This window comes from Frieseomelitta varia, unplaced genomic scaffold, assembly GCF_011392965.1.
Source record: "Frieseomelitta varia isolate USP_RPSP 00005682 unplaced genomic scaffold, Fvar_1.2 scaffold_220, whole genome shotgun sequence".
Lineage (NCBI taxonomy): Eukaryota > Metazoa > Arthropoda > Insecta > Hymenoptera > Apidae > Frieseomelitta > Frieseomelitta varia.
The window spans coordinates 125,826-149,967 of record NW_025109947.1 but is presented as its reverse complement, the minus strand read 5'-3'; the positions used below and the strand labels follow the sequence as shown (position 1 = coordinate 149,967).

General features: G+C 31.0%; 3 protein-coding genes across 4 annotated transcripts; 1 reads left to right on the top strand and 2 right to left on the bottom strand.

The window, feature by feature from the left end:
- Positions 1-2,454: 2,454 nt before the first annotated feature.
- Positions 2,455-5,573, bottom strand: LOC122527476 (G kinase-anchoring protein 1-like). The gene is made up of 7 exons (XM_043651700.1): positions 5,425-5,573; positions 5,101-5,285; positions 4,184-4,252; positions 3,628-3,922; positions 3,311-3,568; positions 3,072-3,226; positions 2,455-2,980 (listed from the first exon to the last, which is right to left on the bottom strand). Exons 2-7 carry the CDS (start codon positions 5,272-5,274, stop codon positions 2,948-2,950), a joined length of 984 nt encoding a protein of 327 aa, XP_043507635.1. The 5' UTR covers positions 5,275-5,285; positions 5,425-5,573; the 3' UTR covers positions 2,455-2,947.
- Positions 5,574-6,582: 1,009 nt separating this feature from the next.
- Positions 6,583-19,610, top strand: LOC122527474 (mucin-17-like). Its single transcript, XM_043651697.1, has 3 exons — positions 6,583-8,061; positions 8,206-8,282; positions 8,442-19,610. The coding sequence occupies exons 1-3, from the start codon at positions 7,886-7,888 to the stop codon at positions 17,588-17,590; spliced, it is 9,402 nt and encodes a 3,133-aa protein (XP_043507632.1). The 5' UTR covers positions 6,583-7,885; the 3' UTR covers positions 17,591-19,610.
- Positions 19,611-19,925: 315 nt separating this feature from the next.
- Positions 19,926-23,924, bottom strand: LOC122527475 (phosphatidylinositol 3-kinase catalytic subunit type 3). Of its 2 annotated transcripts, none has more exons than XM_043651699.1 (10): positions 23,682-23,924; positions 23,180-23,374; positions 22,665-23,094; positions 22,491-22,586; positions 21,768-22,319; positions 21,226-21,701; positions 20,968-21,156; positions 20,725-20,900; positions 20,581-20,655; positions 19,926-20,487 (listed from the first exon to the last, which is right to left on the bottom strand). In XM_043651699.1, the coding sequence occupies exons 1-10, from the start codon at positions 23,753-23,755 to the stop codon at positions 20,087-20,089; spliced, it is 2,664 nt and encodes an 887-aa protein (XP_043507634.1). In that variant the 5' UTR covers positions 23,756-23,924; the 3' UTR covers positions 19,926-20,086. The 2 variants fall into 2 exon arrangements, with proteins under 2 accessions (XP_043507634.1, XP_043507633.1); XM_043651698.1 differs by lacking the exon at positions 23,682-23,924 and adding an exon at positions 23,560-23,675 and having other exon boundaries at positions 21,226-21,710.
- Positions 23,925-24,142: the final 218 nt, after the last annotated feature.

Here is a 24,142-nt window from a genome sequence, read left to right as displayed (position 1 = left end):
ATTTTTAACTTTCAAATGCTAATCAACAGGGGTAGGTCACGCGGCAATATTTTCCGTTTCTTCGCGACTCTCTTTATTAATGTTTCCCGCAAAGTTCCAAGTTTTTTAATAAGAAATGTTAAAGATAAACGTTCATTGCATAATGTGCGAAAATAAGAAATACGCAAACCAATATTCACGTCGGTGGAAATTAAGAACTTTATTGGTTCAGTGAAAGATCTTTGACCGGAACGTATCTAATGATACGAGGCGAAAAAGAGACTGTAAGAGATGTCTGACTTTTCAAACGCGTTTCTGATGGCAGATATCGTGTATCACTACACGCATACACGTATAATATGTACACAGACGTACACCAGAGATGCTGCTCTTGGCCCGAGCAAAATCTCAGTCCGCAGGAATGACAATAGACTGTCAGATAATGAATCCCCACTGTCACCCCCTTTACCATCCCACGTCCTAAAACCCACCCTCTGCTACGCTCTCTCTTTCTCTGCGCGTCCCTTTCTCTCGGCAGCGACAGCTTCGAAACCATCAACTTTTACTCATCGGGGAACAAATTTTTTTTTCACGACATCGATATCTAAATCACGATATATAAATTAGACTTGATCGAATCGATCGCGAAATAATATTTGCCAGGCTAATTATTAATTCTATCTGTTTGATAATACAGATGGTTTAGACGATGAGGAAATTAAATGAAACTTTATTTTCGTTTATTTCAAATTTATATAAAATATGAAAATAATCATCCAAGGTTCTCCTTTATTTTAAAGAAACAGGCAGTGCAATATTGTTGTTACGTCGGGCTGATTTTCCTACGTACAATTAATAATTTTATTTTAGTATGCAATGCCTATTTTTCATTAGTGTTTTCCCCTTTTATTTTTATTTCTACCATAATAGAATCATTCTGGATAAAAATAGTTGCATTGTTACATGAATTAATAAACGATGTAATGTAACTTTTACTTAGATTCCAGTTGTATCTCTCACTAACTGTACCCCTTATACTTTCCACCCTCTACTCTTGTAGCAAACAGGACTATGACCGAGTAGGCGAGGCGTCCACTTAGCGCTAATGCCCCTTTTATTGGTCAAGATTCCAGTCAAAAGCTGAATAGACGCTCGGGTCGTACCTCCAACTCGGTTTCCTCTAAAAATTAAACGAACCATTGATTATACCTGGTCGTAAATATTATATTCCGCTTTTCAAAACTTCATTTGACAATGTATACAACTTCTATACACAGATTAACTTACTTTGAAGAACATTTCAATGGATTTCAATAGATAAAAATATAATTTTCTCATTTAAGCAGATATTTTTACGCTTTCGATTGATTATATTATTTGTAACTGTTCCCTGTGCTTTCAATTTCACTTCGCTTAAACATGATTAATATTTCATTTTCGTTTATGTTTTACATATTAAAAAAAAGAAAAAAATTCATTTGTTTATCCGCTTATGATTAAACAAAGCTGATGGCTTTTTTAAATCAAAAGCATAATGCGTATTTAAATTTATCATGGTACATGCAAATCCTTTTCCATTTTTTTCTTTCCGACTTCTTTTTTTTTACGTGAACTCGGAAACGAATGGAGCAAAGCCGGAAAAAAGAATTGGAACGTGAGGTGTAACATATCGAACTGAATGTTGAAGCCAGTGAGAGAGCGAGTCGAAAAAAATTTTGCCTGGAATAACTCCAGGCAGAAAAAGTGAACAAAAAATTTCCATAAAAATGCACCCGTACATATAATCCGGATAAAGCTTAGCATTGTGAGAATGGCTATGTCACTGGTGGAAATGGCGGAAAAAACATAGACTGGTACATGGAAATGTCGCTAATCGAAGATTGTAAGGGGCACATGAAGAAAATATCGTGGCATATAAAGATATATAGTATTTTTCTTCTTAATAAGAAAAGAATAAATATACATCATCCTCTATTAATATACTTCATTATAAAAATTCATGTGAATTCATTTGAAAAAAATGGTCTTGTAAATTTGGAAATTTGAATCTATTAACACGCTAAAAAATTATTTTCAATAAGATCTAATGTATTATACATAATGACATTAGTGTAAATTAAAATACGTGTGAATTATCATGTTAAAAAATAAATATTCATTAGTCTATTAAATAAATTTTAAATGTCGAATTAATTTTGTGAAAAAAATATATTTTCATTATTTATTTCGATACATTTATGATAGTTTGTATATAAATATGGCTTACATTTAGGACCTGAAATTTTTCTTTTATGTATAATTCTGCTATTTCAGTCTCATAGAAGAAAAGATTCGATTATTCTTTCTAAATCTTTTGTCCACTGAATAAAATATCAGTTAAATAAATATCAGTTCTAAAATGTACAATATGAAAATATCTTAATTCCACTGATAGTTTTAACAAAATATTAAGGAAATTATTAACATCAACAAGAATGCTGTAGAATATACATATTTATTACAAAATATTTCAGATAATATCAGTGATATTACGTTCGCACAAAATTTGGAAGATAATATTTGTTTATGTTGTCAAGTTTGAATATTGGAAATAGTGTTATACTGGTTTCCCGTTTAAACTTGACTGCAAAATTATGTTTACTTACTATGTATATAAGAAAATCTGTATAAGGAAAATGTTTTCGTACTACGAAAAAAATGAAACTTGAATTATAAACGAATGTATGCAGTTTAGAAAAATATGACCACATTTTCGTCGAGCGAACTTCTATATATTCGAAAAATATTTACTTAAAAGATTGCTTTATGTGCTTTAAAGTCAAATACGTGATACATTTTCATGAGATCTTAGGTTTTAATGATTACGTATCAGTCTTGAGACTGTTAGCTGGTTAATCATTAGCAGTAAAATAAGCTTTATAGATCACAATGGTTTAGTATTTTATATTCAACAAAAATACTCTGTAGTTTAGGCATTTTCACTAGCGGGCCTCTTCTTATTCTAAAAAATAAACATATTTTGTTTATTGAGAGAGTACACTTGTATGTAATTAATTACATTAAATATAATGTTATTCTAAAATAAACCTTACAGTTTGTTTAGATGGTTTAGTATCTGTACTAGAAGTACGTGTTTTGGACCTCTCTTGTTCTAATTGTGCATGTAAAGATGCTACTTCGGATGTCAACTCATCTCTTATTTCTTGCAACTTTGCTACTTCGGCTAAAACTGACGCCTTATCTTTCACTGATAAGAAAGAAAAAAAATAGAGATAATTAACCACATTTGCAATAACACCGAATTATAATCAATAAAGAATGATTAACCTACTTTCTCCATGAGATAGTATTTGATAAAGCTTTTTATTTCTTTCTTTAACTTGTGTTAATTCTTCTTTTAAATTTTCTACTTGATTTTTTAATTTATTAATAATCTCATCGCGTTTCTCCACTTCTACCCTTAACTGAGCAGATGTAATATCATCATCGATTTTATTTAATCTTGCTTTCAACATGTCTTTTTCTTTTTCCTTTGTAATTTCTTCTTTTGTTTCCTTCTCAACTCTTTCAAAAAATTCTGTATCTAATTCTGTAAATAAATAAATAATCTTATATCTATTTAAGATTTAAAATGCGAAGTTACATTACCTTTTGATTTAGTATCACTATTTTCTGGTAGTGATACTGTATTTTGAGTAGTAGTAGTAGCAGTAGTAGTAGTAGCAGTAGTAGTAGTAGTTGTTGTTGTTGTTGTAGTAGTATCTGATCCCATATTGTTGAATTGCTCCAATGACATAGTAGCCTTTTTTGATTTTTTCCCTGATTTCTTATTTGACTCAGGCTCTTTTTCTGACTTGGCTGCACTTACTAGCTGCTCTTCATAAGCCAACTTTGACAGCAAGATGGCTTGATGTAATTCTTGTTCAAACGTTTCCTCGACAGCCTTAAGGAAATCACAATTGGACGTGATAACACACAACAGTTATAAATATGTCTCTACTGAAACAAAATCTTAGCTTTAACAATTTGTATCTAAAGCTAAACTATAATTTTCACACATATTAGTGAAGCCTGTGCCTGTCCTTATTACACACAATTCGTTGGTTGTCATTGTATCAATGTCCAGATAAAAACTCATTCTTAAAAAATTTCATTGAGCTAATAACAAACAAATAAAATATATTATAAATAATTTATACATTACCATTGTGTCTTTTTGTTTCCATTGTTCCCATTGTTGATTTTCATTACTACTAGTCTTTTTCTTTTTTCCCTGCAACAAAAAAAAAAAATACATAAAGAAAACAAAAGATTTATTATATAAATTTCTATGTTTTATTATGATCAATATTTTCTGCTATTGACAGAATCAAATCAGGCCTATCAAACTTATATTCCCCTCCACACGCCTCACGAATTTAGAGCTTGATGAGCCACTTCCTCCTCTTGTTTTCTTCCAGGCCCTATAATCGATTCTCCCATCATGTGCCAGTCACTATTACACATATTTGATTTAACTTTTAACTTTGTCAATTTATGGAAAAAGGTGCTTTTCTACAACCTCTTTTCATACCTTTCAATCTTTTTCATGTGTTAGTGGTGATTCATTTTTATAACCCATAATTCAGTATTCCGTAATTTGTGACTGGATCGGAATTAATTATTATTACATATTCCTATATTACTTCATCATATTTTATTTAATAAAATCGATATAAAAGTCTTTTTAATTTTGGTTACAAAAACCGAATAATGATGTGGCTTATGCACAATCCGGAGGAGAAGGAAACAACAGAGTAATATGATAAGGGGAGGGGGCGGGCTCTTCCCCTATGACTCGAAAAAAAGGGGTACGAGTTGGGGCACAGTTGGGGCACGGTTGGCTCGCGAGCCGCCAGTTCGACGGCCTGGTATAAATTATATTATCAATTATAAACTGATTTGTTTTTTATATTTTAAAACACATTCAAGTTCGTTACACTATACGTATATCATTGAACGTCAAAACCAATATTCAAATTCATTTCAAAGTACAAAGTCCCGCCACGGTTTACAAATACTATAACGTTTACCGGCTAATCAAAAACAGGAGAAAAACAATAAAGATTACATGTATCATACCTTATTTTGTTTTTTCTTGTCATCCTTTTTTGGTTGCTGCTGCTGTTTTGATTTGTCGGTTTTAGCTTTTTGATTCGTCTTACCGGTAGCAACATTCTTCTGAGTTTTCTTCGGCTTACAATCATCATCATCAATGCTGAGAACTGCGAATCTCGATGGCACGGCGGTCGCCATTTCTGTGAACTCTGAATATACGTATTGATAACAAAAAATACAGAACTTCCGGTATCATTATAGTCGTAAAACTTCTAATGTTCATTGATTCCTGTATTATTACATCGTGTATGATGTAGAAAATGATATAACCTATTACAAACGACTTACGTGTCTATACTTATCGTATACAAACGGATGTATAACGAAAAATGAAGAACGATGTTAAGCTATCACATAAACCGGAAATGAGCTATAGACGTTATTACAGACCTTCAGCGCCTCTAGCGGAAAATATTATGGAGATTACAATTACCCGCCCGGCGACACAGTCAGACCAACTGTGGAAATATTACGTTTAAATTGCTTTATATAATTATTTTTTTTTTCTTCTAATTTGTATTAATATTTCATGTTGTTTATTACTGTTGTTTACTACAGTATAGCAGCGTAACGACTTTATCAATTAAGAAGCAGTATTGAAGTTGAATGGTTTGTAATTTATTTTTTTAGGCAATTAACATATTTATCATATCACTTCGATTCGTATGTACGTAATGTTATATGCGATTTTGTAATTTCAGTATGGTATTTTATATTATGTTTTTATACCTTTACGTATTGTAACATATACTTCCAGTCTTCGTTTGTAAAAGATATGTAAATTATTTATAGAAAATTTAGATATCAATTAAATATCAATTGATTTGTTTTAATATTTGAATTTATTTTGCATTATAATTATTGTTTTATATCGTGTTATTGTAATAAGTATTCTCGTAACAGTATAACAGCAATTAAAATGTTTCTTTCTATCTTTTTATTACATATTAAATCTAAATTCTTTAAATCTCACATGCATTAAGTAATTATACAATATATATAAATGATATAAAAAACGTATATGAAGGTTATATTAAATATCTTATTATAGTAATATATTCAGTTCACATAACAGTTGCAGCAAAAGATGCATTTCAGATAATACTAAAAGTATAAAATTGAATCGATATAAAAAATTTAGACACAAAACGTAGTTATGTGCGTAATACGCAGCTATTAATTATGTTAAAATGATTAACCGCGAGAAATGTGTGGTATGTAGCATTTAAATTCTCATAACCTTTCATTTCGTGCAATTTCTTCGTTATATACGAAATAAAGTTTTTTTAACATCAGCAATGTTTATTTATTTATCTGTAAGAATAATATTCTAACTTCATGAATTATCAATTATAGCAATAATTCTGAAATAATTAAATTATTAAAACAAAATATACACAAGTCAGATGGTGAATAAAAGACGCGACAGTTGGCGGCATTGCTGAATCGAGAATCTCGAACAACGAGAGAGAAGGAAGTATCCATCACACATCCATCCATCCACCGTACAGAGCCCCCGTTGCACGTCGGGAAACTGAATATGTACGTATGTCGTACGAACAACGTAGAGCGTTGAATGTGTCGATTGTGTTCGGGGTTGGCTTGCACTTTTCGCGGCTGTATGTGCGCGCAGCAACATCGCGTGGTCGGTTATCAAGGTGTTCGCGAACCCTTCCAGTTTACAGTGACCGAGTGATAAGAGGTGAGGTGAAAAGAGAAATTTCTTTTCTTGGGACGCTCGCCAATTTCCGAGCTGTAAGATTCTATTGCGGCGTCGTTCTAACAAACAGTCGGGGGAACACGTAAAGGTTTCGCGCTGCTGTGTATCTGTGTGTGGAATACATCCAATCGGGGAATTCGCGGGCTAAAATGCCCGACGTGGCTCCTGCGGACAACGTCGGCATCGAGATCAAGATCAACGAAGCGGCGGACGACGAGAGGAGCGACGCTCGCTCCTGGTTTCCCGCGAATACCTCCGATTCCATTTTTACTTATGCCCGCGCATATGGCTGAACAATTTTTCGTATTTTGAAATAATCGGATAGTGCTTGTAAATTGTCTGACTGTTTCGAGGAAAGGAAATATCTGTAACTTTACGTACCACGGATAATTGCTATACTTTATTCAAGATAATATAACATGAAAACAACGACGATTTTCTAACGTATTATATGTTCGTTCTTTTTTTTTTTCTTTCTTTTTCTCATGTATCTCTAATAAAAATATACGTGATTTTGGAACGAATGTTTATGGTGCAATTTATAGATCTACGAGAAGGGACATACTAATTAAAGCTCAGTAAATGTTTTTTTCGGGGGATTTACTCTATTATTTACTCTCATATTTATGCCTAATGTGTAATGTTACATAGAAAAAAAAATCAAAGATCTTTTGATCAATCTATAAACGTGTTTGAAAACTTACAAAATGAGAGAAAATGAAAGAAATATAATATAATCGCAAAGTGTTCATAAACTTAAAGGAATCCTCCAATCATTTGGCAATTGTATATTGTATTTGTTTATATGATTTTGCATACATATTTATCATGTTTTTTCTTAAATGAAATAAAACTACTTATTGTTGTTACATATTAAGGTTAGATTTCAATCAATAGAATAATTCTTTCTTATTGTTATATATGCGAACAATTTATTGTGCTTCATCCACAAATATATAATATACGAGATATTTATGTTGAAAATCCATGCCGATTTTGTGAAAGAATAATATTAAATAGCTTTGTAAAATGTGTGAGCAAACAGAAATTGATTATTTGGATGGAGATGTTGTTTGGGTGAAACTTGGAGGATGCTGGTGGCCTGGACAAGTTACTGGGTTTCACAATTTACCAGAAGATATTCAGCATGAATTTCAAAAGAAGCCATTAATAGCTGCTGTAAAGTTTTTTCAAGAGGATACATAGTAAGGAACCTTATATCTTTAACTTATGACATTACTTACGTATTAAATTTATTCACATTCAGTATTATTTTTAGTTGATATATTTCCATATGTTCGTTTTATAAATAAATTGAAATCTTTCATATGTATTGTTTACTTTTTCAGTGAATTTGTGAAGAATTACCAACAGATTTATAAATACAACTGTACCCAGAAAGATGAATTTATCAGGAAAGGATTAGGTAATGTTTTTATATTTAAAACAGTTATATATATATACATGCAATATAAATTTTCAGACATAATTGGTCTTTATTTATTTTTGCATGTTGAACAATCTCTTATTTAGGTGTACCACATGTACTAGCATATTTTATATAATTATGCAATTTTATTTGTAGACAAGTATAGAAGTAAAAGCAAAGATGGATCCAGATACATGGACAAATTTCCCGGAGATGTTGAAATGGCTGAAAAGTTAACAGGAGGAGATCCTGATATATTAAGTCTTGATAAGTTTTGTCCAGAGGAGAAGCCAAATATATCGGCCTTATTTGGGGACAAGAAAATACCTAAAAAGAAACGAGATCGTGATGAAAGTCGTAGAAAAAGTGATGGTATGGAGGTTGTACGAAAAATTACGCATCCAAGATTTTTGAAAGAAAGTGATCATGAAATTCGAATACGTCAACAACCTAGCAGCTTACCATCTACACCGAATAATAGTGGTTCTCCGCAATATCCCTGTCATTTATGTAATTTTACTTCTTCACGAGTTAATGTTATCATTTGTCACATAAAAAGCCACAGATCTGGAAATTCACCAATATCAAAATCTAAAGTAAAAACTTATTCTCAACATAGAAGTAGATACTCTGACGTGGACACTCCAAAAAGAAAATACGCAAAAAAAGAAAAAGGCCAGTCAAATAAAAATAAAAATAATAGTGACTCTGGCAAAAGAAAACAAATTAAACAAAATGAGAAAGCTCCTAAAAAGAAAAAGATTTCAGATCCTAAAATTCGTGATACTATATTAGCAGATTGGGAAGATGAGTCAGACGAAGACCTTAATTTAAATCAGAGTACTGATTTAACATCCATGAACAATTCATCGCCAAAAAATCAATTTGATTTTGAAAAGTCAGACGAACCTAATGAAAAGAACAGTACACTACCAGAAGCCAATGAAATTATTGCAGAAACTGAAAAATTACTTAAAGAAACTGAAAAGCTTACAGCAATTAACATAACAGAAGATTCTTCATCTGATAGTACTAATACTGCAAAAAATCTGAAATCAAATCTTTTTGATAAACAATCTGAATTAACAAAAGATGCTAGAATATCTGATGTTGAGAGTAATGAAACTACTAACAAATCACAGATGGAAAAAGAAACTTTTAATATTGAGAATGAAAGTAAATCTGTTGCATCAAATAAAGAAGATAAAAAGTCATTGTTATCGTGTTTTGATTTCCACGAAGAGGAACCATCTATACCTCCAGTAAGGAAAAAATCACGCGCATTTCATCAGAAAAAAGAAATAATAAAAGAATTTGAAATGAGTCAAGCTTTGAAAACTGAACAAGAAAAGGAAATTGAACATAATAAACCAGAAGGTGAAGATAACAATACTAGTTCAAATGAATATGAAAGATTAGATACACAAACATCTTTAAGTGAACAAAAATTAGAAAAAAGTGAAAATAATGATAAAGTTACAATTGATGATAAAGAGACAAGTACTAAACTTGAACAAACACAGAAAAATATTAAATCTGAAAAAGAATCAGTAACAACACAAAAATCTAAAACTTGTGAAACACAATTAGAAATTGTAGAAATATTTGAAGTTGAAAAAGTTGAAGCCGGAAATGGAAATGTTATAAATGCCTCAAAAAATATTGATGTAGAAAATTCTGCAATGTCAAATATCAATAAGAAATTAACAGAAAACAAAAATTTGGATGTACAAAATATTGATGATAAACAAACAGATATTAAAGATGCGATTATCAGTGAAAATACAGAAAATGTAAAACATGATCATTTAAAGCAAACTGAAGAAACTTTGTCTGAACGATTTACAATAGAAACAGAAGATGAAACTGTTTCTGAATCGGCTGAAACATTTCCAGAGCAAAGTGAAAATTCAGATGCGGATATGCTAGATCAAGATCAAGTGCCTAATTCAAATTCTACAAATGTTTTATCAGACGGCGATCAGTTAAATATTCCGCAAGCTCGTAAGCATAGAGGTAGATCAAGAAGATCAGGATCTATTCGTACTAGCACTAGTGGAAGTCCCAGTGGTAGTGAGAGCCCAAAAATAAGAGATAGCAAAAGCAATTCAAAAGTATTTGAAAAATTTGAAATGGAAAGAAGAACATCAGAATCTGATAGTGAACGTTCATACAGTCGAAGAAAACGAAAACCAAATAAAAAATATTTAGAATCCGATATATATGTACAAGATATAGATCAAAAGATATATAAGACTGATGAAAGTCAATCTGAAAATGAAGAAAAATCTTCTGAAAAAATAAAAGTCAAATCAAAAAGAAATAAGAAATTTATAGAAATTATTAAAAAAATAAATGATGACATTGATCTCAAAGAAGAAAAAGAAATAGAAATTTCCTGTACAGTGGATACAACAGAAAATAATGTTAATTCTTCAAATATAGAATTGAAAGATGATTTATTTGAGAATACATCCAAAAACCAAATGCTTGTAGAATTAGATACGAAATCTGCCGACAATCAAACTCCCATTGAGAGTCCTAAAAAATTACAAGTATCAACTGAGGAAAAAGTTTCAGTAAAAGAATCTGATACACCTGTTCTTGAAGATACAAGCTCTTCAGTTACAGAAGATAATACTGTTAAATTTGAAAGTACAATTCTTGAACATGAGAAAATAAAAGATAATGACACTGAAAATACTCCAAGTAATCTTTCACAAGAAAGTTTAAAAGATCTAGAATCTTCTAATTCACTTCAACTGGAACTATTGTCAGAGAAAGAATCATCTCATCAACAAATAGATACCTCAAAAACTGTAGACATGCTTCCGCCTAAAAAGTCTCAAATAAAGAAATTTGAATTATCACAAATTGATTTTTTTGATACTGATGTCTCTACTCAAAAACTTACTATAGATTCTGGATTAAATAGTGAAGAAGAAAAAAAGAAAAATTTAAATATGAGTGAAATAATTGAAACTAGTACAGATTTAGTGACAATTGATTCTTCAAAACAGAAAGAAGATGTTCCAGAAAAATTTGAAACAGATACAAATAATATCGAAATTATAAAAGATTCAAATCAAATAGAAGAAGAAAATAAAATTCAAGTTGAAGACACAACTGTATCGATAAATCAAAAAATTGAGCATACAGAAATGGGAACATCAGAAAAAGAAGAACAAAAAATTGAATTAGAAAACGTTAAACAACAATCATCTACAGATTTAACAAATATATTAAGTGAGCAACAAGTTCAAAATAAAACATCTATACAAACAAGATACAAAGGAAAATTTACACCGGACACGTGCACTAGATTAAAAAGAGATAAAGAATTATTTTCTGAAGAAAAATCAACAAATACATTCCAAGAAGCTTTCTTAAAAACTTTGCATATGGACAAGAAAAAAGGCACATTGAATGACTCTGATACAATTGGAAAAGGAAAGAAAAGTAAAAAGTTAATGAAGAAAAAGCCTGAAGAAGAAATAAGTACGAATATGTCTTCAGAGATAACTCAGACTGTGACAACTGAAGGTTCAAATACACCAGAAAATTTTCCTATTCTTTCTCAAGTTACGGTTATGAGCAATTTTGAAGGTATGGAAGTAGTAGTTGATCAAAATCCTGAAATCGACACTAAAGTTGATGGGACTATTTTTCAAAATGTTGATCAACTTACATCATCATCATCACCATCAAATGAATTTAATATTATGTCTAAATCATTAATACAATCACCTACTGAAGAGAGTACTAAATCTATCAGTGTAGATGTGCAGAAGTTAGATGAATCTTCAAGAACATCTACTTCTACACCTTCTCCATCATCTGACGTTAATGTGCCGGTAAAAAAACGTGAAATGCCACGAATAATTGAAAATGTAACATTAACGGAACCTATGCAAATTCTAAAGTCAAAATTATTAGATAAATTACCACAAAAAGGAGTAAAACATAAACTAGAAACAGATAGTACAAAAAAGTCTGACCAAAAGGGTTCTCCAAAAACAAAAATGATGAAAATTGAATCTTCAAATACCAAAACTAAAACTGGTTCAAAGGTTACATCTCCACATTTATCTTTGACTAAAAAGTTACAAGTTTTAAAAGCAGAAGAAGCAGAAACAGCTGCAATGATAGAGGCACAAAATGAACAGTTAAATGTAAAAACTTCAAAAACTCCTGCTACAACTACTACAACTGAAAGATATATTCAACAAAGTTCACAGAGCTTAGCAGACATGGAACTAGATATAAATTCAATGCCATTTGTTTTAAGTGAAGATGTTCTAACTCCAGAAAGCATTGAACAAATGCCTGTTGTTATATCTTCTATTATACCTGCATCCAGTACAATTCCAGCAACATTATCTTTTACACCAACTACACAAATAGTATCTCCCACTCAAACTCAATTTAAATTGAATGAAAATACAAATGAAGTATCACCTACAAAGAAAAAGAGTGGTACACCAGCAATTTTGAAAAATAAAACTAAAGCAAAACCTACAATTACAAGTATAAAAACGCTGGTACCACCACTTACAGGTGGTGTGAAAGGTATAAAATTTCAAAATGCACCAGCAACAAATAAAGTACCACCACTTTTAACACAGAAAGGCTCATCAGGAAAGTACGTAGTGGTACAAACTTCTGGAGGACAACAATTGCGATATGGTGTTCAAGGAAAAACAGGTATGCAACAAAAAATTGCTATACCTGGTAAAAGTGCTGGAAATGCACAAGTGGTTCACCAAGGCAGTAAAGTAGTTATATTAACATCAGCACAATCAGGTCAAACTAAAATGCTGCCTTTAAATATCTCTAAAACACTAAGTGGCAAAGTTCAAAGAATTATGACAAGTAAAGGTCAAGTATATTGTCCCATCAGTCCTCAGGGTATCATAAATTCAAAAACACTTATTGCCCCAAAGGGAGATGGTGTTTCAGCAACAACATCTAAGCTTCCTGCTGGACATAAGATAATTAACACACAAGGTATCATAGCTTCAAAAGGAGTTCTAACTCCTATTTCAGGAGCAATTGGAAAAACTGCCCTATTAGGAACATTGTCTCAAGGAATTATCACAAAAGGTGGAATCTATACGCCAATAAGCACTTCTACTTTAGGTGGAAAAACTATTATTGGTTCAAAAGCTTTGGTTACAAAAGGTACAACCATTTTATCTTCACAGAATTTAGGTACTTCTAAAGCTATTTTGACTCCCATATCTCAAACTATTAGTGGCAAAACTATTTTGAGTACTCAAGGTATAGTAAGCAGCAAAGCAACAGTTTTGACACCAATAACAGGACAGCAAGTGAAAGCTATTGCAGCGAAAAGTCCATCTAAAGGAAATAAAGTACAATATCAGTCAGTGCAACAGAAAGTGCAACTACCAATGTTACACAAGTCACAGAAAGTTCCAGTGTCTGGTACTTCACAAGGAAGATCTGGACAAGTAAAAACTGGTGGCAACAGTACAGTAGTAATGCAAAATACCATTCCGCCACAGAAAACTATACAACAAGGAAAGAAAGTAATTAAACAGACAGTTGTACAGCAAGGTTCCGCTATTCAAAATATTCCATCTCAAGGTAGTCAACAGACAATTGGGATGAGTTCACAAGTTCAACAGAAAGGAAAATCTGCACCTACATCAACTGTACAAAAAGTTATTATACCCCGAGGTAGTCGACAACAAAAAACACAACAAAAAATAGTTGTTCAAAAAGTACAAGAACCTATAATTACGACTGTACAAAATATGCAGTCAAAACAAACAGGCACAGTACCATTAACTACTTTGTCAAATGTATCTAAAACAACGAGTCAACAAAAACAGGCAGCTAATATTACAACAACTACAAAACTTACTGCAAAAAGCCAAGTAGCAAATAAGTCTATTACACAACAGCAAAAAAATTTGGTGAACATTGCAATGAATTCAGTAACTGCAACTCCTTCTACATCTTTATCTCTTCCGCCGTTAGAACCTATTGAATCTGAAAGGAAATCAAAAATAGAAAATGTAATTGTTGAACCTATTCAGAAAGATCAGCCTAAATTAGAAAATTTCAATGTTGAAAAAAGTGGTGAGATAGAAAAAATAGAAGAACCAAAAATAACAACACAACCACAAATAATGGCTCTGCCAACAGAAAGCAGTGATGGAACACAAACTTATGTTTTAGTAACTATTGATGAACAAGGACAAATACAACCTCTTGATAATAATACTCTTATGTCATTAGAAGGTACTACACAAAATCCAGATGGCACAAGAACATTATACATAGATCCTAGTTCATTAGGAGAAGCAGGCACCATAGACAATATTGTTCTACAGTTTGATAATGCTGTATTACCAAACATACAAACCAATACTACAGAATCCAATCAAGCAATTATATCAGAAAGTCTTTCTACTTCAGAAGTAATACACACATCAAATCAAGATATTTTAGCTGCTGCTTTGGCAAATACAGATTTTCAACAAGAAATTAGTTTAACAGAGAATCTTGCAGGAAATGTAATGACCACTGGTTTGACTCAAACAAGTTTAATCAATCAAACTATTTTACAGTCAACTATTATACCTCCTACAGAACCAATATCTTCTCCCTCTGTGCTTGAAACTTCATTGACTTTAAATCAACCCATAATGACGCCTTTAGAAGTACCTAGTAATTTACCAATACAATCAGAATCAACTCCAACTTCTGCTGTGGCAACCATCCCGTCTTCTCTCGAATTACCGATAACAATCACAAGTCCTAATATTTCATACATTTCAGCGGGAGAAGCACAAATACAAATTCCTGGTAATTCTATGCCAGATATTGGAGAAATCATGGAAAATTCAAATACTACTGAAATCACTCAAACGGAAATCCCTGCAAGTACTCAATATTTAGTATTACCAAATTTAGAGGATAATATTACTGTAGAAACTTCAAATGAGCAGAGTAATACTATTTCAATGCCTAACGTTTCATATTCAGTTTCAATACCAAATAATATAGTTTTACAAAATTCACAAGTTCAAACTACTCCTTCAATGCCGATAATAGATGATACCTATGTTGAAAATGTGCAATTCACTTCAACTATAGAACCATCAATAGCAACGGAACAGACTTTTGTAGATGTGCCTGTTTCTGAAATGCTTGTTTCAAAACCAGTTGATTCCAAGGAAAATATAAAATCAGAAGATGTTGCTGTAACATCAGAAATGGTTGTATCTCATAGTATTCCGGTATCTTCCCAGGAATCTATTGTATCAACAAATGAATCTTCTTTATTAAATGAAGAACAAAATACAATACCTTTACAGGAAGTATACTCTTCTCAAGAAATTTCTATTAAGTCAGAGGAGATACTCTTGGAACAAACAGTTACTAAAGAGAATAATGTGGCAACTGGTAGCCAAAATGAAGAAGTTAGTAATAATGATAATGTAGTACACGTACAAATTGTTGAACAGTCAGATGATGCAATGACAAGTAGTATGTCGATAATGGATGAAAATACTTTAGTTACCTCTGAGTCTAATGTAAAAATTTCACCTAGAGAACACGCAAGTTTTGAAGTTTCAGATTCAAATGAAATCGATACAAATAGCTCACAAGAAACAGAGAATATAAAAAGATTTAAAGAATTGAGTTTTAACGAACAATCTGATGATAAACCCCATTCTCCCATATGTGAAGAACAAGCAGCAACATCTAATGAAGTAGAAATTGCTCAAGAAGCAGCACAAATTTTACCAGCAGAATCACTGAATCGTTTAGATGAACACAGTATGGATATAGATGAGACTATTGAATCAAAGATTTATGCTACAAGTGCAATGAAAGAATCAGAAGATTCTCAAAGAGATGAACCATCATCTCAAGGTGAATCAGATTTGGTCCAAAGAAATTTAGAATTACATTTTGAAGAAACAAATGCAGAGGCAAGCCATGAAACACCATCACAATCATATGAACAGTTTGGAATAGCAATGACTAGCGATTCCACTGATTTACCTAGTCAATCTGCTACAAAATCTGAAAATTCTAGAGAACCCTCGCAATCAATAACATATGAACCTATGGAAACAGATGAAGAAGCTGTTGCAACAGAACCACCGACACAATCATTTGAACATTCGAAGATAAACGAAGCTTCTCAATCATATGAAGCATCTGCAGAAGCAAGTACAAATGCACCTACCCAATCTTTTAACGAACTAATGCAAAGTCAAGACGAAAGATCGACTATCGATGATGCGATTGATGATCAAACGTTCCCAACACAGAGTTATGAAGTTGGTAAAGCAGAAAATATTCCAGAAAATTTAGAAACAGATGGTGAAATTAGTCAGGAAGGAAACATGCCGTCTCAATCGAACGATATTGGTACAGATGGGATTGGCACATCCTCGGTTTCTACAAATAATTCTGGTCTTAACGAAGACGAAACTGCTAGTTCGTCTTATGTTCCAGAAACGCCTGAGAATCAAGAAAGAGATCCAGATCAGGAAAGTGCAATAAGTACATCATCTTGTGAAATTCCACCTTGTGCTGAGTTGAATATTGCATCATCTAGTGCAGAACATACAAGTATCCATGACAATGGAGTACCTGAAATACCTACATCTTCATATAATTTGAATCCAGACATTACTTCAACACATGTGGATTCTGTACCAACTTCTAGTTACGAAGAACAAAATGTATCAACTTCTTATGAAGTGCCAATTTCAATGCCTGGCTTAGAGGAAACTCCATCTCAAAATTTTGTTACAGAAAGTACAGATCATAGAAATGAACCATCTAGTTATTATACTCATCATCAAGAAGTAACAGCAAGTTATTATGAATCTGTAGGGCAAGAAACAAATTCGAGATTGGATGAAGATCCACAAGAGGAAGTTACTCCCAGCTATTATGGTAGTAATCCACAAGAAGCAAGTCAAAGTTATTTTAATCCAGAAGAAGCCACGCCAAGCTATTCCAGTCATAATGTCTCTCCCAGTTATTATGATCACAGACCAGAAAGTGAAGCAAGTCAAAGTTATTATTCTGCAGATGATATAGAAAAGTCAGAGCAGTCTTCCTCACAAAATATTGAGGCATCACAAAGTTTTTATCAAGAACAGTCTGATGAACTAAAATTATCCCAACAAGGAGAAGCTACACCGACATATACGGAAAGATATCCAGTTGATTACACATTGGAGAATTCACCAATAGAAAGACACGATCTTGTAGAAAGTTCTGTACCAGCCACTAGGCCTACAGAGAGGTAATATATTATGATGAAAAATAGCGTTGTGCTATAGAAAGAACCCTTGTTTTCATAGACTAATGAACATTACAGCCATTGATAGATAAACTCGTCTATTTTCAAATGTAAATATAACATTAAGACGATAAGTGATTAAATTTAAGATTAAAATTAGATTCTTATACTATAATTTATATCTATATAAATAAATATATATGTCTAAATGTATGTGTATGTATGTATATATATATATGTGTGTGTATGCATGTATGTATATATGTATACATACACGTTATCACAAAACGCGGTGCTCGTTTGCTGCTGTGCGTGCATATGTGTATGTATATGTACATATATATATACACATATTCGTAATTGCGGATATAATCCGTACATAGAATTTGCTACGTGAGCAGTGTAATTACAGAAGAAAACTATGATTTCATTGCAAAAATATTATCTTATATATTCATCTCATTTAATACATTGAAATAATGTAAAAATTTCAATCTATTAAATTAGATAATCGTTCATAACTTCTTTTTCCTTTCTTTTAACTGAACACAATACTTTATTATATAATAAATTATCTATACGTTTTTGAATACAATGTACATGTAATGTGTATATTGTAAAATTTTGTAAAATGTCATTGGAGTAGTAGTAACAACTGTTAATTATTGCTAGTTTTGCAAGCGAAATTACGCACTACGTGGACAAACATAAAACGATTGTAAAATATTTGTACATTATCACGGATTCTTATGGAAGATAGACAAAGTCAAATAAGAACCAAAAAAGTAATTCGGTGAAACTACTACCCCATAATGGCAAGTCCTAATGAATGAATAAAAAATAAATGCACAATATATCTTCAATAAATATCAGTACATCTTAAGATATTTGTAAAATTCAAGTAAATAGTTTCTTGAATTATTGTTTAAAGACTTAATTTTTCAGATAAGTTTTTCACTATTCTTTCTCACCACTTATGAACCTACCTGCTGATAGAGAAGTCTTTATGTATAATCAGAAGTGTAGATAATTGAAAGACTCAAGGATTGAATTATTACATATACATTGTTTATTTGTAGGTAATAGTTTACATTTATGAGAAATAAAAAAGCCTATTATTTCAATTATAATGTATAATCCGTGTGCTGATGAAATGTAAAGCATAAAAAAATTTAATAGAAGATCTGTCATGTTTGATATGAGTTATTAATATTTATAGAGGAGTAATTTTAAAATAAATATTCATATTGATAGAAATAATCGATTTATTGTAAACAAAATTATTTTATTCCTGTAAAATATTTGCAATAATTTTATAAATAAATAGATTTTTACATACATATAATATACAAATATTTTAATCGTTTTCCTCGTGTAGTTTGAAATAAATAATTCTTTTTAAAAACTGGAGCAAATCTCAAACAAGACAGATTTTCCAACATATTCTAATATAAAAACGGTTATATTATATTCTTTATAACTCATGTTATCAAAAAAAATTGTTTTTTTCGCGGCGTTTTCAATCGTGATCACGCATGTATATATTATGTTACTATTACGGGAAAGAAGTTATTAACTACATTGGACTTGAAGGAAAAAAAAAATTTAGCCAGATCAGTTTTCAAAGATGGACTGAAATGTTAATATTATTAAATTGCTTTTTGAATTCAATCAATATATACATAAATATATATGTACATATATTTTCCACTCAAAGAAGTATAATAAAAATTTCTGTACCTAAAAATAGAATATAATACTGTGAAATGGGGAAAATATAATTACATTTTCTATTAAAATTTTTTGGTACAATCGTAAGTTGGCATATATTGCTTCATTGAAGTAATCAAATTTAAGTGACATAAAATGACAGTGATTAAAATAGCATTAATGCGTTCTTATATGGATAACAATTTGATATTTTCATCACTAACAATATTATCTTTTTATTTCTACAGTGTGCACCACATACACGATTGTAACTAAGAGATAAAATAAATACATGAATATTTACGTAACAAATTATATATGCAATAAATGTTTTTGTTGTTTTATTATTTAAAATTATCCCATTACAATAAATTTTTGCCTGTAAAAAAATATATTTACTCTTTTGTTTAATATATCTTTATAAAAAAATTAGCAAGTAATATTTTTATTGTACTTTAAACTGTATTTTACGGAAATTGTTAAAAATTATCGTTGACATGTATAATTTATACGTGTAGTTTTTACATATGTGACATATACAGTAAACAATTTTTTTATTATTGTGATCGCATGACATGTTAATTATTAAAAATTTTTGTATGCAATTTACAAACGTATAAAAAGTTCTATTCTTTGTTATTATTATCAAAGATTTATTACCTAAAGTAATCCCAAAATACAATAAATTATGTTACATTTATAGACGTATGGCCATTTATATACAATATAGTAATATTTGTAATAGTTATAAAGGAACACAGTCTTTATAATCATTATCTTAATTGATTTGGTTTCATTTTCGCCAGTATTGTGCAAATTTGTGTAATTGTTCCACTAATACTGCCATTACAGCCGTTATTGATAAGTCCAAAAGATTATGTACATAATGTACTGCTTCTTCATCACTTAAATCCAATCGTAGTTTATCTTGAACCTTTTTAACAGCTTTATCTGGTTCCAATGCAATGTCTGGTACACTAGCGTCAACCATTAACGAAAACAAATTTAAAATTAAATTAGCATGTCTGCGCAAATGTAGAAATGCAGTATAACACTGTTTTCGAAATTCATGATAATGTTCTGAACCCACTCCTCCCATAGCTTCAACCATTTCTTTGCTTAATTTCATTGGTGGAGGTAATGGCTTTGGATCTCTACCCAAAATATAACCGAAATCTATATGAAAAAGTTTGCCTGAAATATCAATATCATTTAATTTCATGAAAAATTTATTTTTACATATCTCGACAGTCTATATGTAATCAAAGAATTTATAAGAGAAATTACCTGATGTTGTTAAAAGTAAATTATCCAAATGTCGATCACCGACACCGAGTACATACGTAATAATACAGTAACCAGCTAAAATTTCACGATTTTATCAATATATGAATTTATTAAATATAAATTATTTATTAATATAATTCTTACCACAACTTCGAACATAAGTATCCATAACTTCAGGTACAACACCGTAAGGACCATTTTCAGATGGGTGATGTTTCCGGAAAAAACTTAAAATGGAACCTTCACTAGCTAAAACTTCTGCAACTGTTGTAGACTCAATAAATTGTAAAAAACCATGTCTAGTACTTGTTGCAAGTACCCTGAAAATGAAACAATTTATATTTTAAATAATACTATACATCGAAAAATTGTTCTAAGAACTTTTACCTATAAGGAGTGAGTTTTAAATCCAAGTTTTCTCTTCTTAATAACTTGTCCATAAGTGCAATTGTTTGTAAAATTAGCTGATCTTGTCTAAGATCATCACCATTTTTAAAAATCGCAATGTATTCGCTGTTATCCGTTGTTAAAAATGTTAATTTAGAAGGCATAAGAGCTGATTTAAAAAGACTGGCTCTAAAAAAATGATTTAAATTACTGAAGTATATCATTATTATGTAATATATATAAAAAAGTTATGCATACTTTCCGGGTATAATTCCTTTGATACAAATTTCTGGATCCAAAGGAAAAGGTATTTGTTCAAAATTAGAAAAATTGATCTTAAACGCTGGGTCTGGATCTGTCAATAACATTCTGAGTCGATCAGTTTTCTTTTTACGATTTCCACTTTCTCGTGCCACTGCTTTGACCAATGCGACTAATTGATCAATAAATACTTTTTGACGTAAAAGAAATGCTCTTCTTTTTTGCCAAACAGTATTTCCTTGTGCCAGTGTCATTGAAAACATTGACATTACAGTATTATACATTTCTTTGACGCGAGTATCTTGTTTTGCACTTATGGATGGATCACTTTGATCCTCACATTCAATAGAGAGGTACCAATAAAAATAATTAGCCAATGTAGTATTTTGGCATGCACGAGTAATCAAAAAAGATGCTAAATCCATAAGAGAATCTTGACTTCTTGAGAAATGTGCACTTTCAGATTCGCTAGACTGTATATCCTGTGTATTATTCATAATAAATTAAAAATTCAATGTTTATACTATGAAGATACTTACCGTCGTTACAGCTGCAGATGAAGAATCGTTAATTTGTACATCTCGGTCTAACTTTTCAATTTTTTCAGATTCCTTTTCTTTTATTAATGCTTGATTTGCTCTTTTGATATTTTCGAAGTCTTCGTATTTTAAAGCTTGTACTAATTGTAATAAGTACAACATTAAATCATCATCAGGCGCTTGATTAAGTCTAGTAATAGCATATCTTCTAACAGCTGGATGCGTAAATGCTGGACCAAGTAATTCTAATGCATCTTCAGGATCAGGTGGTGCCCACAATGCTAACATTTCTAACGCTTGTCGTTCTTCTCCAGCAACTTTCCAATTTACACATTTCACGAATTTCGTCAAAGCTTTCTTTTGATTTGACAAATAAAATCTATATTTCCAAATAAGATCTTGTTCTTCTGTAGAAAGAGCTGTTGTTGGTGGATAACTTATTATTATATTTAAAGCATCACGAACATTTGAAGTTGGTTTTAGTTCTCGAGTATGACCACCGCTTCGTAAACTTCGAGCTAATTTGTGATGTTTTATTTCTACAAGATTTTCCTAATAATAAAATAAATAAATATAGGAATTATACGTATATTAAATAATGGAAACTAATATTTTTATCCTTTTTTCTCTACTTGCAAAATTTTTTATAGTATTTCGATAATTAAACTTATAAATAAAGATCAAATGTATTTATATATTTTATATAAAAATTTATAACCATACTTGTAAAATTTCATAATCAGGCAGAGTTACAACATCTGGTTGTGATCTATGTTGAACAACTTCATCTCCATCTTTTTCATAATAAACTATAGAATACTAGAAATATATATAAAATATTAAAAATAAGACTATAGAATAATAGTTTATAGCATTCAAATTTAAAAATTTTTATACCTGTATTCCATCCATAGTAACTTCTGGAAATTCAATCATTAAGTACAAATATTCAGATGCTCTTTTCTCCCTTTCGTTAATTAACTCAATTTCTCTAAATGTTAGTCTGTCTAGCCAGTCAACTTTATTCATTTGACCATTCCTGTGCTTTTTAACAAGTTTTGCTAATCTTTGCATTTGTTCCTTTCCATGATCTTTAGTTTTCCCTGGTGTGCTAGATAGTATACTACCATCTGCTTCTACTCCAGGCCACACTCTAAGATCCAACATTCCTTGACGAAACACTCCATGTTTTCCAAATAAAGATATTGTTGTACCACCAACTGGCAATTGTCTACCAGGTCCAGCACAATCATATAAACTTATACATAATTGAGCATCCCGTGGTAGATCAGAATAAGAAATAGGAAGTGTTACCCATTGATTCCAACTAAGAAAATCAATGAAATTCAAATATATAGTACATGTATTTTAGAGCTATGATTTCAATGTACTTCCAGAAAAATGATACGTACTTCCAACGTGATGTGAAATGTTTATATGCTGTGTGAACAGGTAAGGCGAGTGGTCTACCACCAGCCCACACTTGTAAGGAAGCTCCCAAATCCCCTCGTCCTCCATTGGATCCATACAGACCAGAGTATTTTAACATAGGGTCAATAAGTAATTTGTCATATTCTGGTCGTTGTCTTTTACCTTCTAAGGTTCCTCTATGAAAAACAAAATGTATGATATTAGAATGTATAAATTATCGTGGAATTACATTAAAATTCACGTGTGTCTATATGGCATTTTAATTAAAAGAGCCAATGAAATCGGATAATCTGCAATGAAATATTTGATTATCTGTTCTACATATAAATTAAATATCGCAATCGGATTATTTCATATTTACTGCCAGTAGTAGTAGTCATCTGTTTCTAATAAGTGAGACACACTGAAGCAATTATTATGGTAACCTGATACCAGCTGATACTGACACTTATTACATTTCACACACATGCAATGAAATCTTACATTTTAATTTGTATCTTCGTGTCTAACGAAGAACTGTACACGTAGAAAAACTTATCATTAATATCCTCCATCATTTTATAAAATTATTTTACACATCATAAAGTTCACACGTTTCTCTATTTCGCATTTTCTGTCTATTATACTATTGTATCTAAATACATTGCTGCAGTTGCACATCACAGACGAGATATATGAAAAGACTTTGCATCTTATGGGACTTTGTGTCTCACGATCTGAAATACCGACATGGTAAAAAAATCATCGGTTTTTAGCGCACTCTGCATTTAAAGAACGATGAATTGAGAAACTACTTTGTTTGTATGGCTATTACTGTCAGTAGGTAACTTATCATTCTTAGATAAAGTTGTAGCAACAGTAGCAATGGTTGTAGTCTTATGTAAATTATGTTCAAATAACTTGTGTTTTGAACAAAGCATTCTTTTCAATTTTACTTTCTTACT

Bases quoted from the DNA above. Each gene is read 5' to 3' on its own strand.
- LOC122527476 (XM_043651700.1), bottom strand. From the start codon at position 5,274: ATGGCGACCGCCGTGCCATCGAGATTCGCAGTTCTCAGCATTGATGAT. The intron at 3,923-4,183 runs GTAATGTATAAA...GATTTCCTTAAG, and splicing joins GGAAACAAAAAGACACAATG to GCTGTCGAGGAAACGTTTGA. The intron at 3,227-3,310 runs GTAGGTTAATCA...CTTTCTTATCAG, and splicing joins AATACTATCTCATGGAGAAA to TGAAAGATAAGGCGTCAGTT.
- LOC122527474 (XM_043651697.1), top strand. From the start codon at position 7,886: ATGTGTGAGCAAACAGAAATTGATTATTTGGATGGAGATGTTGTTTGG. The intron at 8,062-8,205 runs GTAAGGAACCTT...TTACTTTTTCAG, and splicing joins TTTTTTCAAGAGGATACATA to TGAATTTGTGAAGAATTACC. The intron at 8,283-8,441 runs GTAATGTTTTTA...TTTTATTTGTAG, and splicing joins ATTTATCAGGAAAGGATTAG to ACAAGTATAGAAGTAAAAGC.
- LOC122527475 (XM_043651698.1), bottom strand. From the start codon at position 23,666: ATGTGTGTGAAATGTAATAAGTGTCAGTATCAGCTGGTATCAGGTTAC. The intron at 23,375-23,559 runs GTAAATATGAAA...TGTTTTTCATAG, and splicing joins GATGACTACTACTACTGGCA to AGGAACCTTAGAAGGTAAAA. The intron at 20,656-20,724 runs GTAAGAATTATA...GTGAAATTTTAG, and splicing joins TACTTATGTTCGAAGTTGTG to CTGGTTACTGTATTATTACG.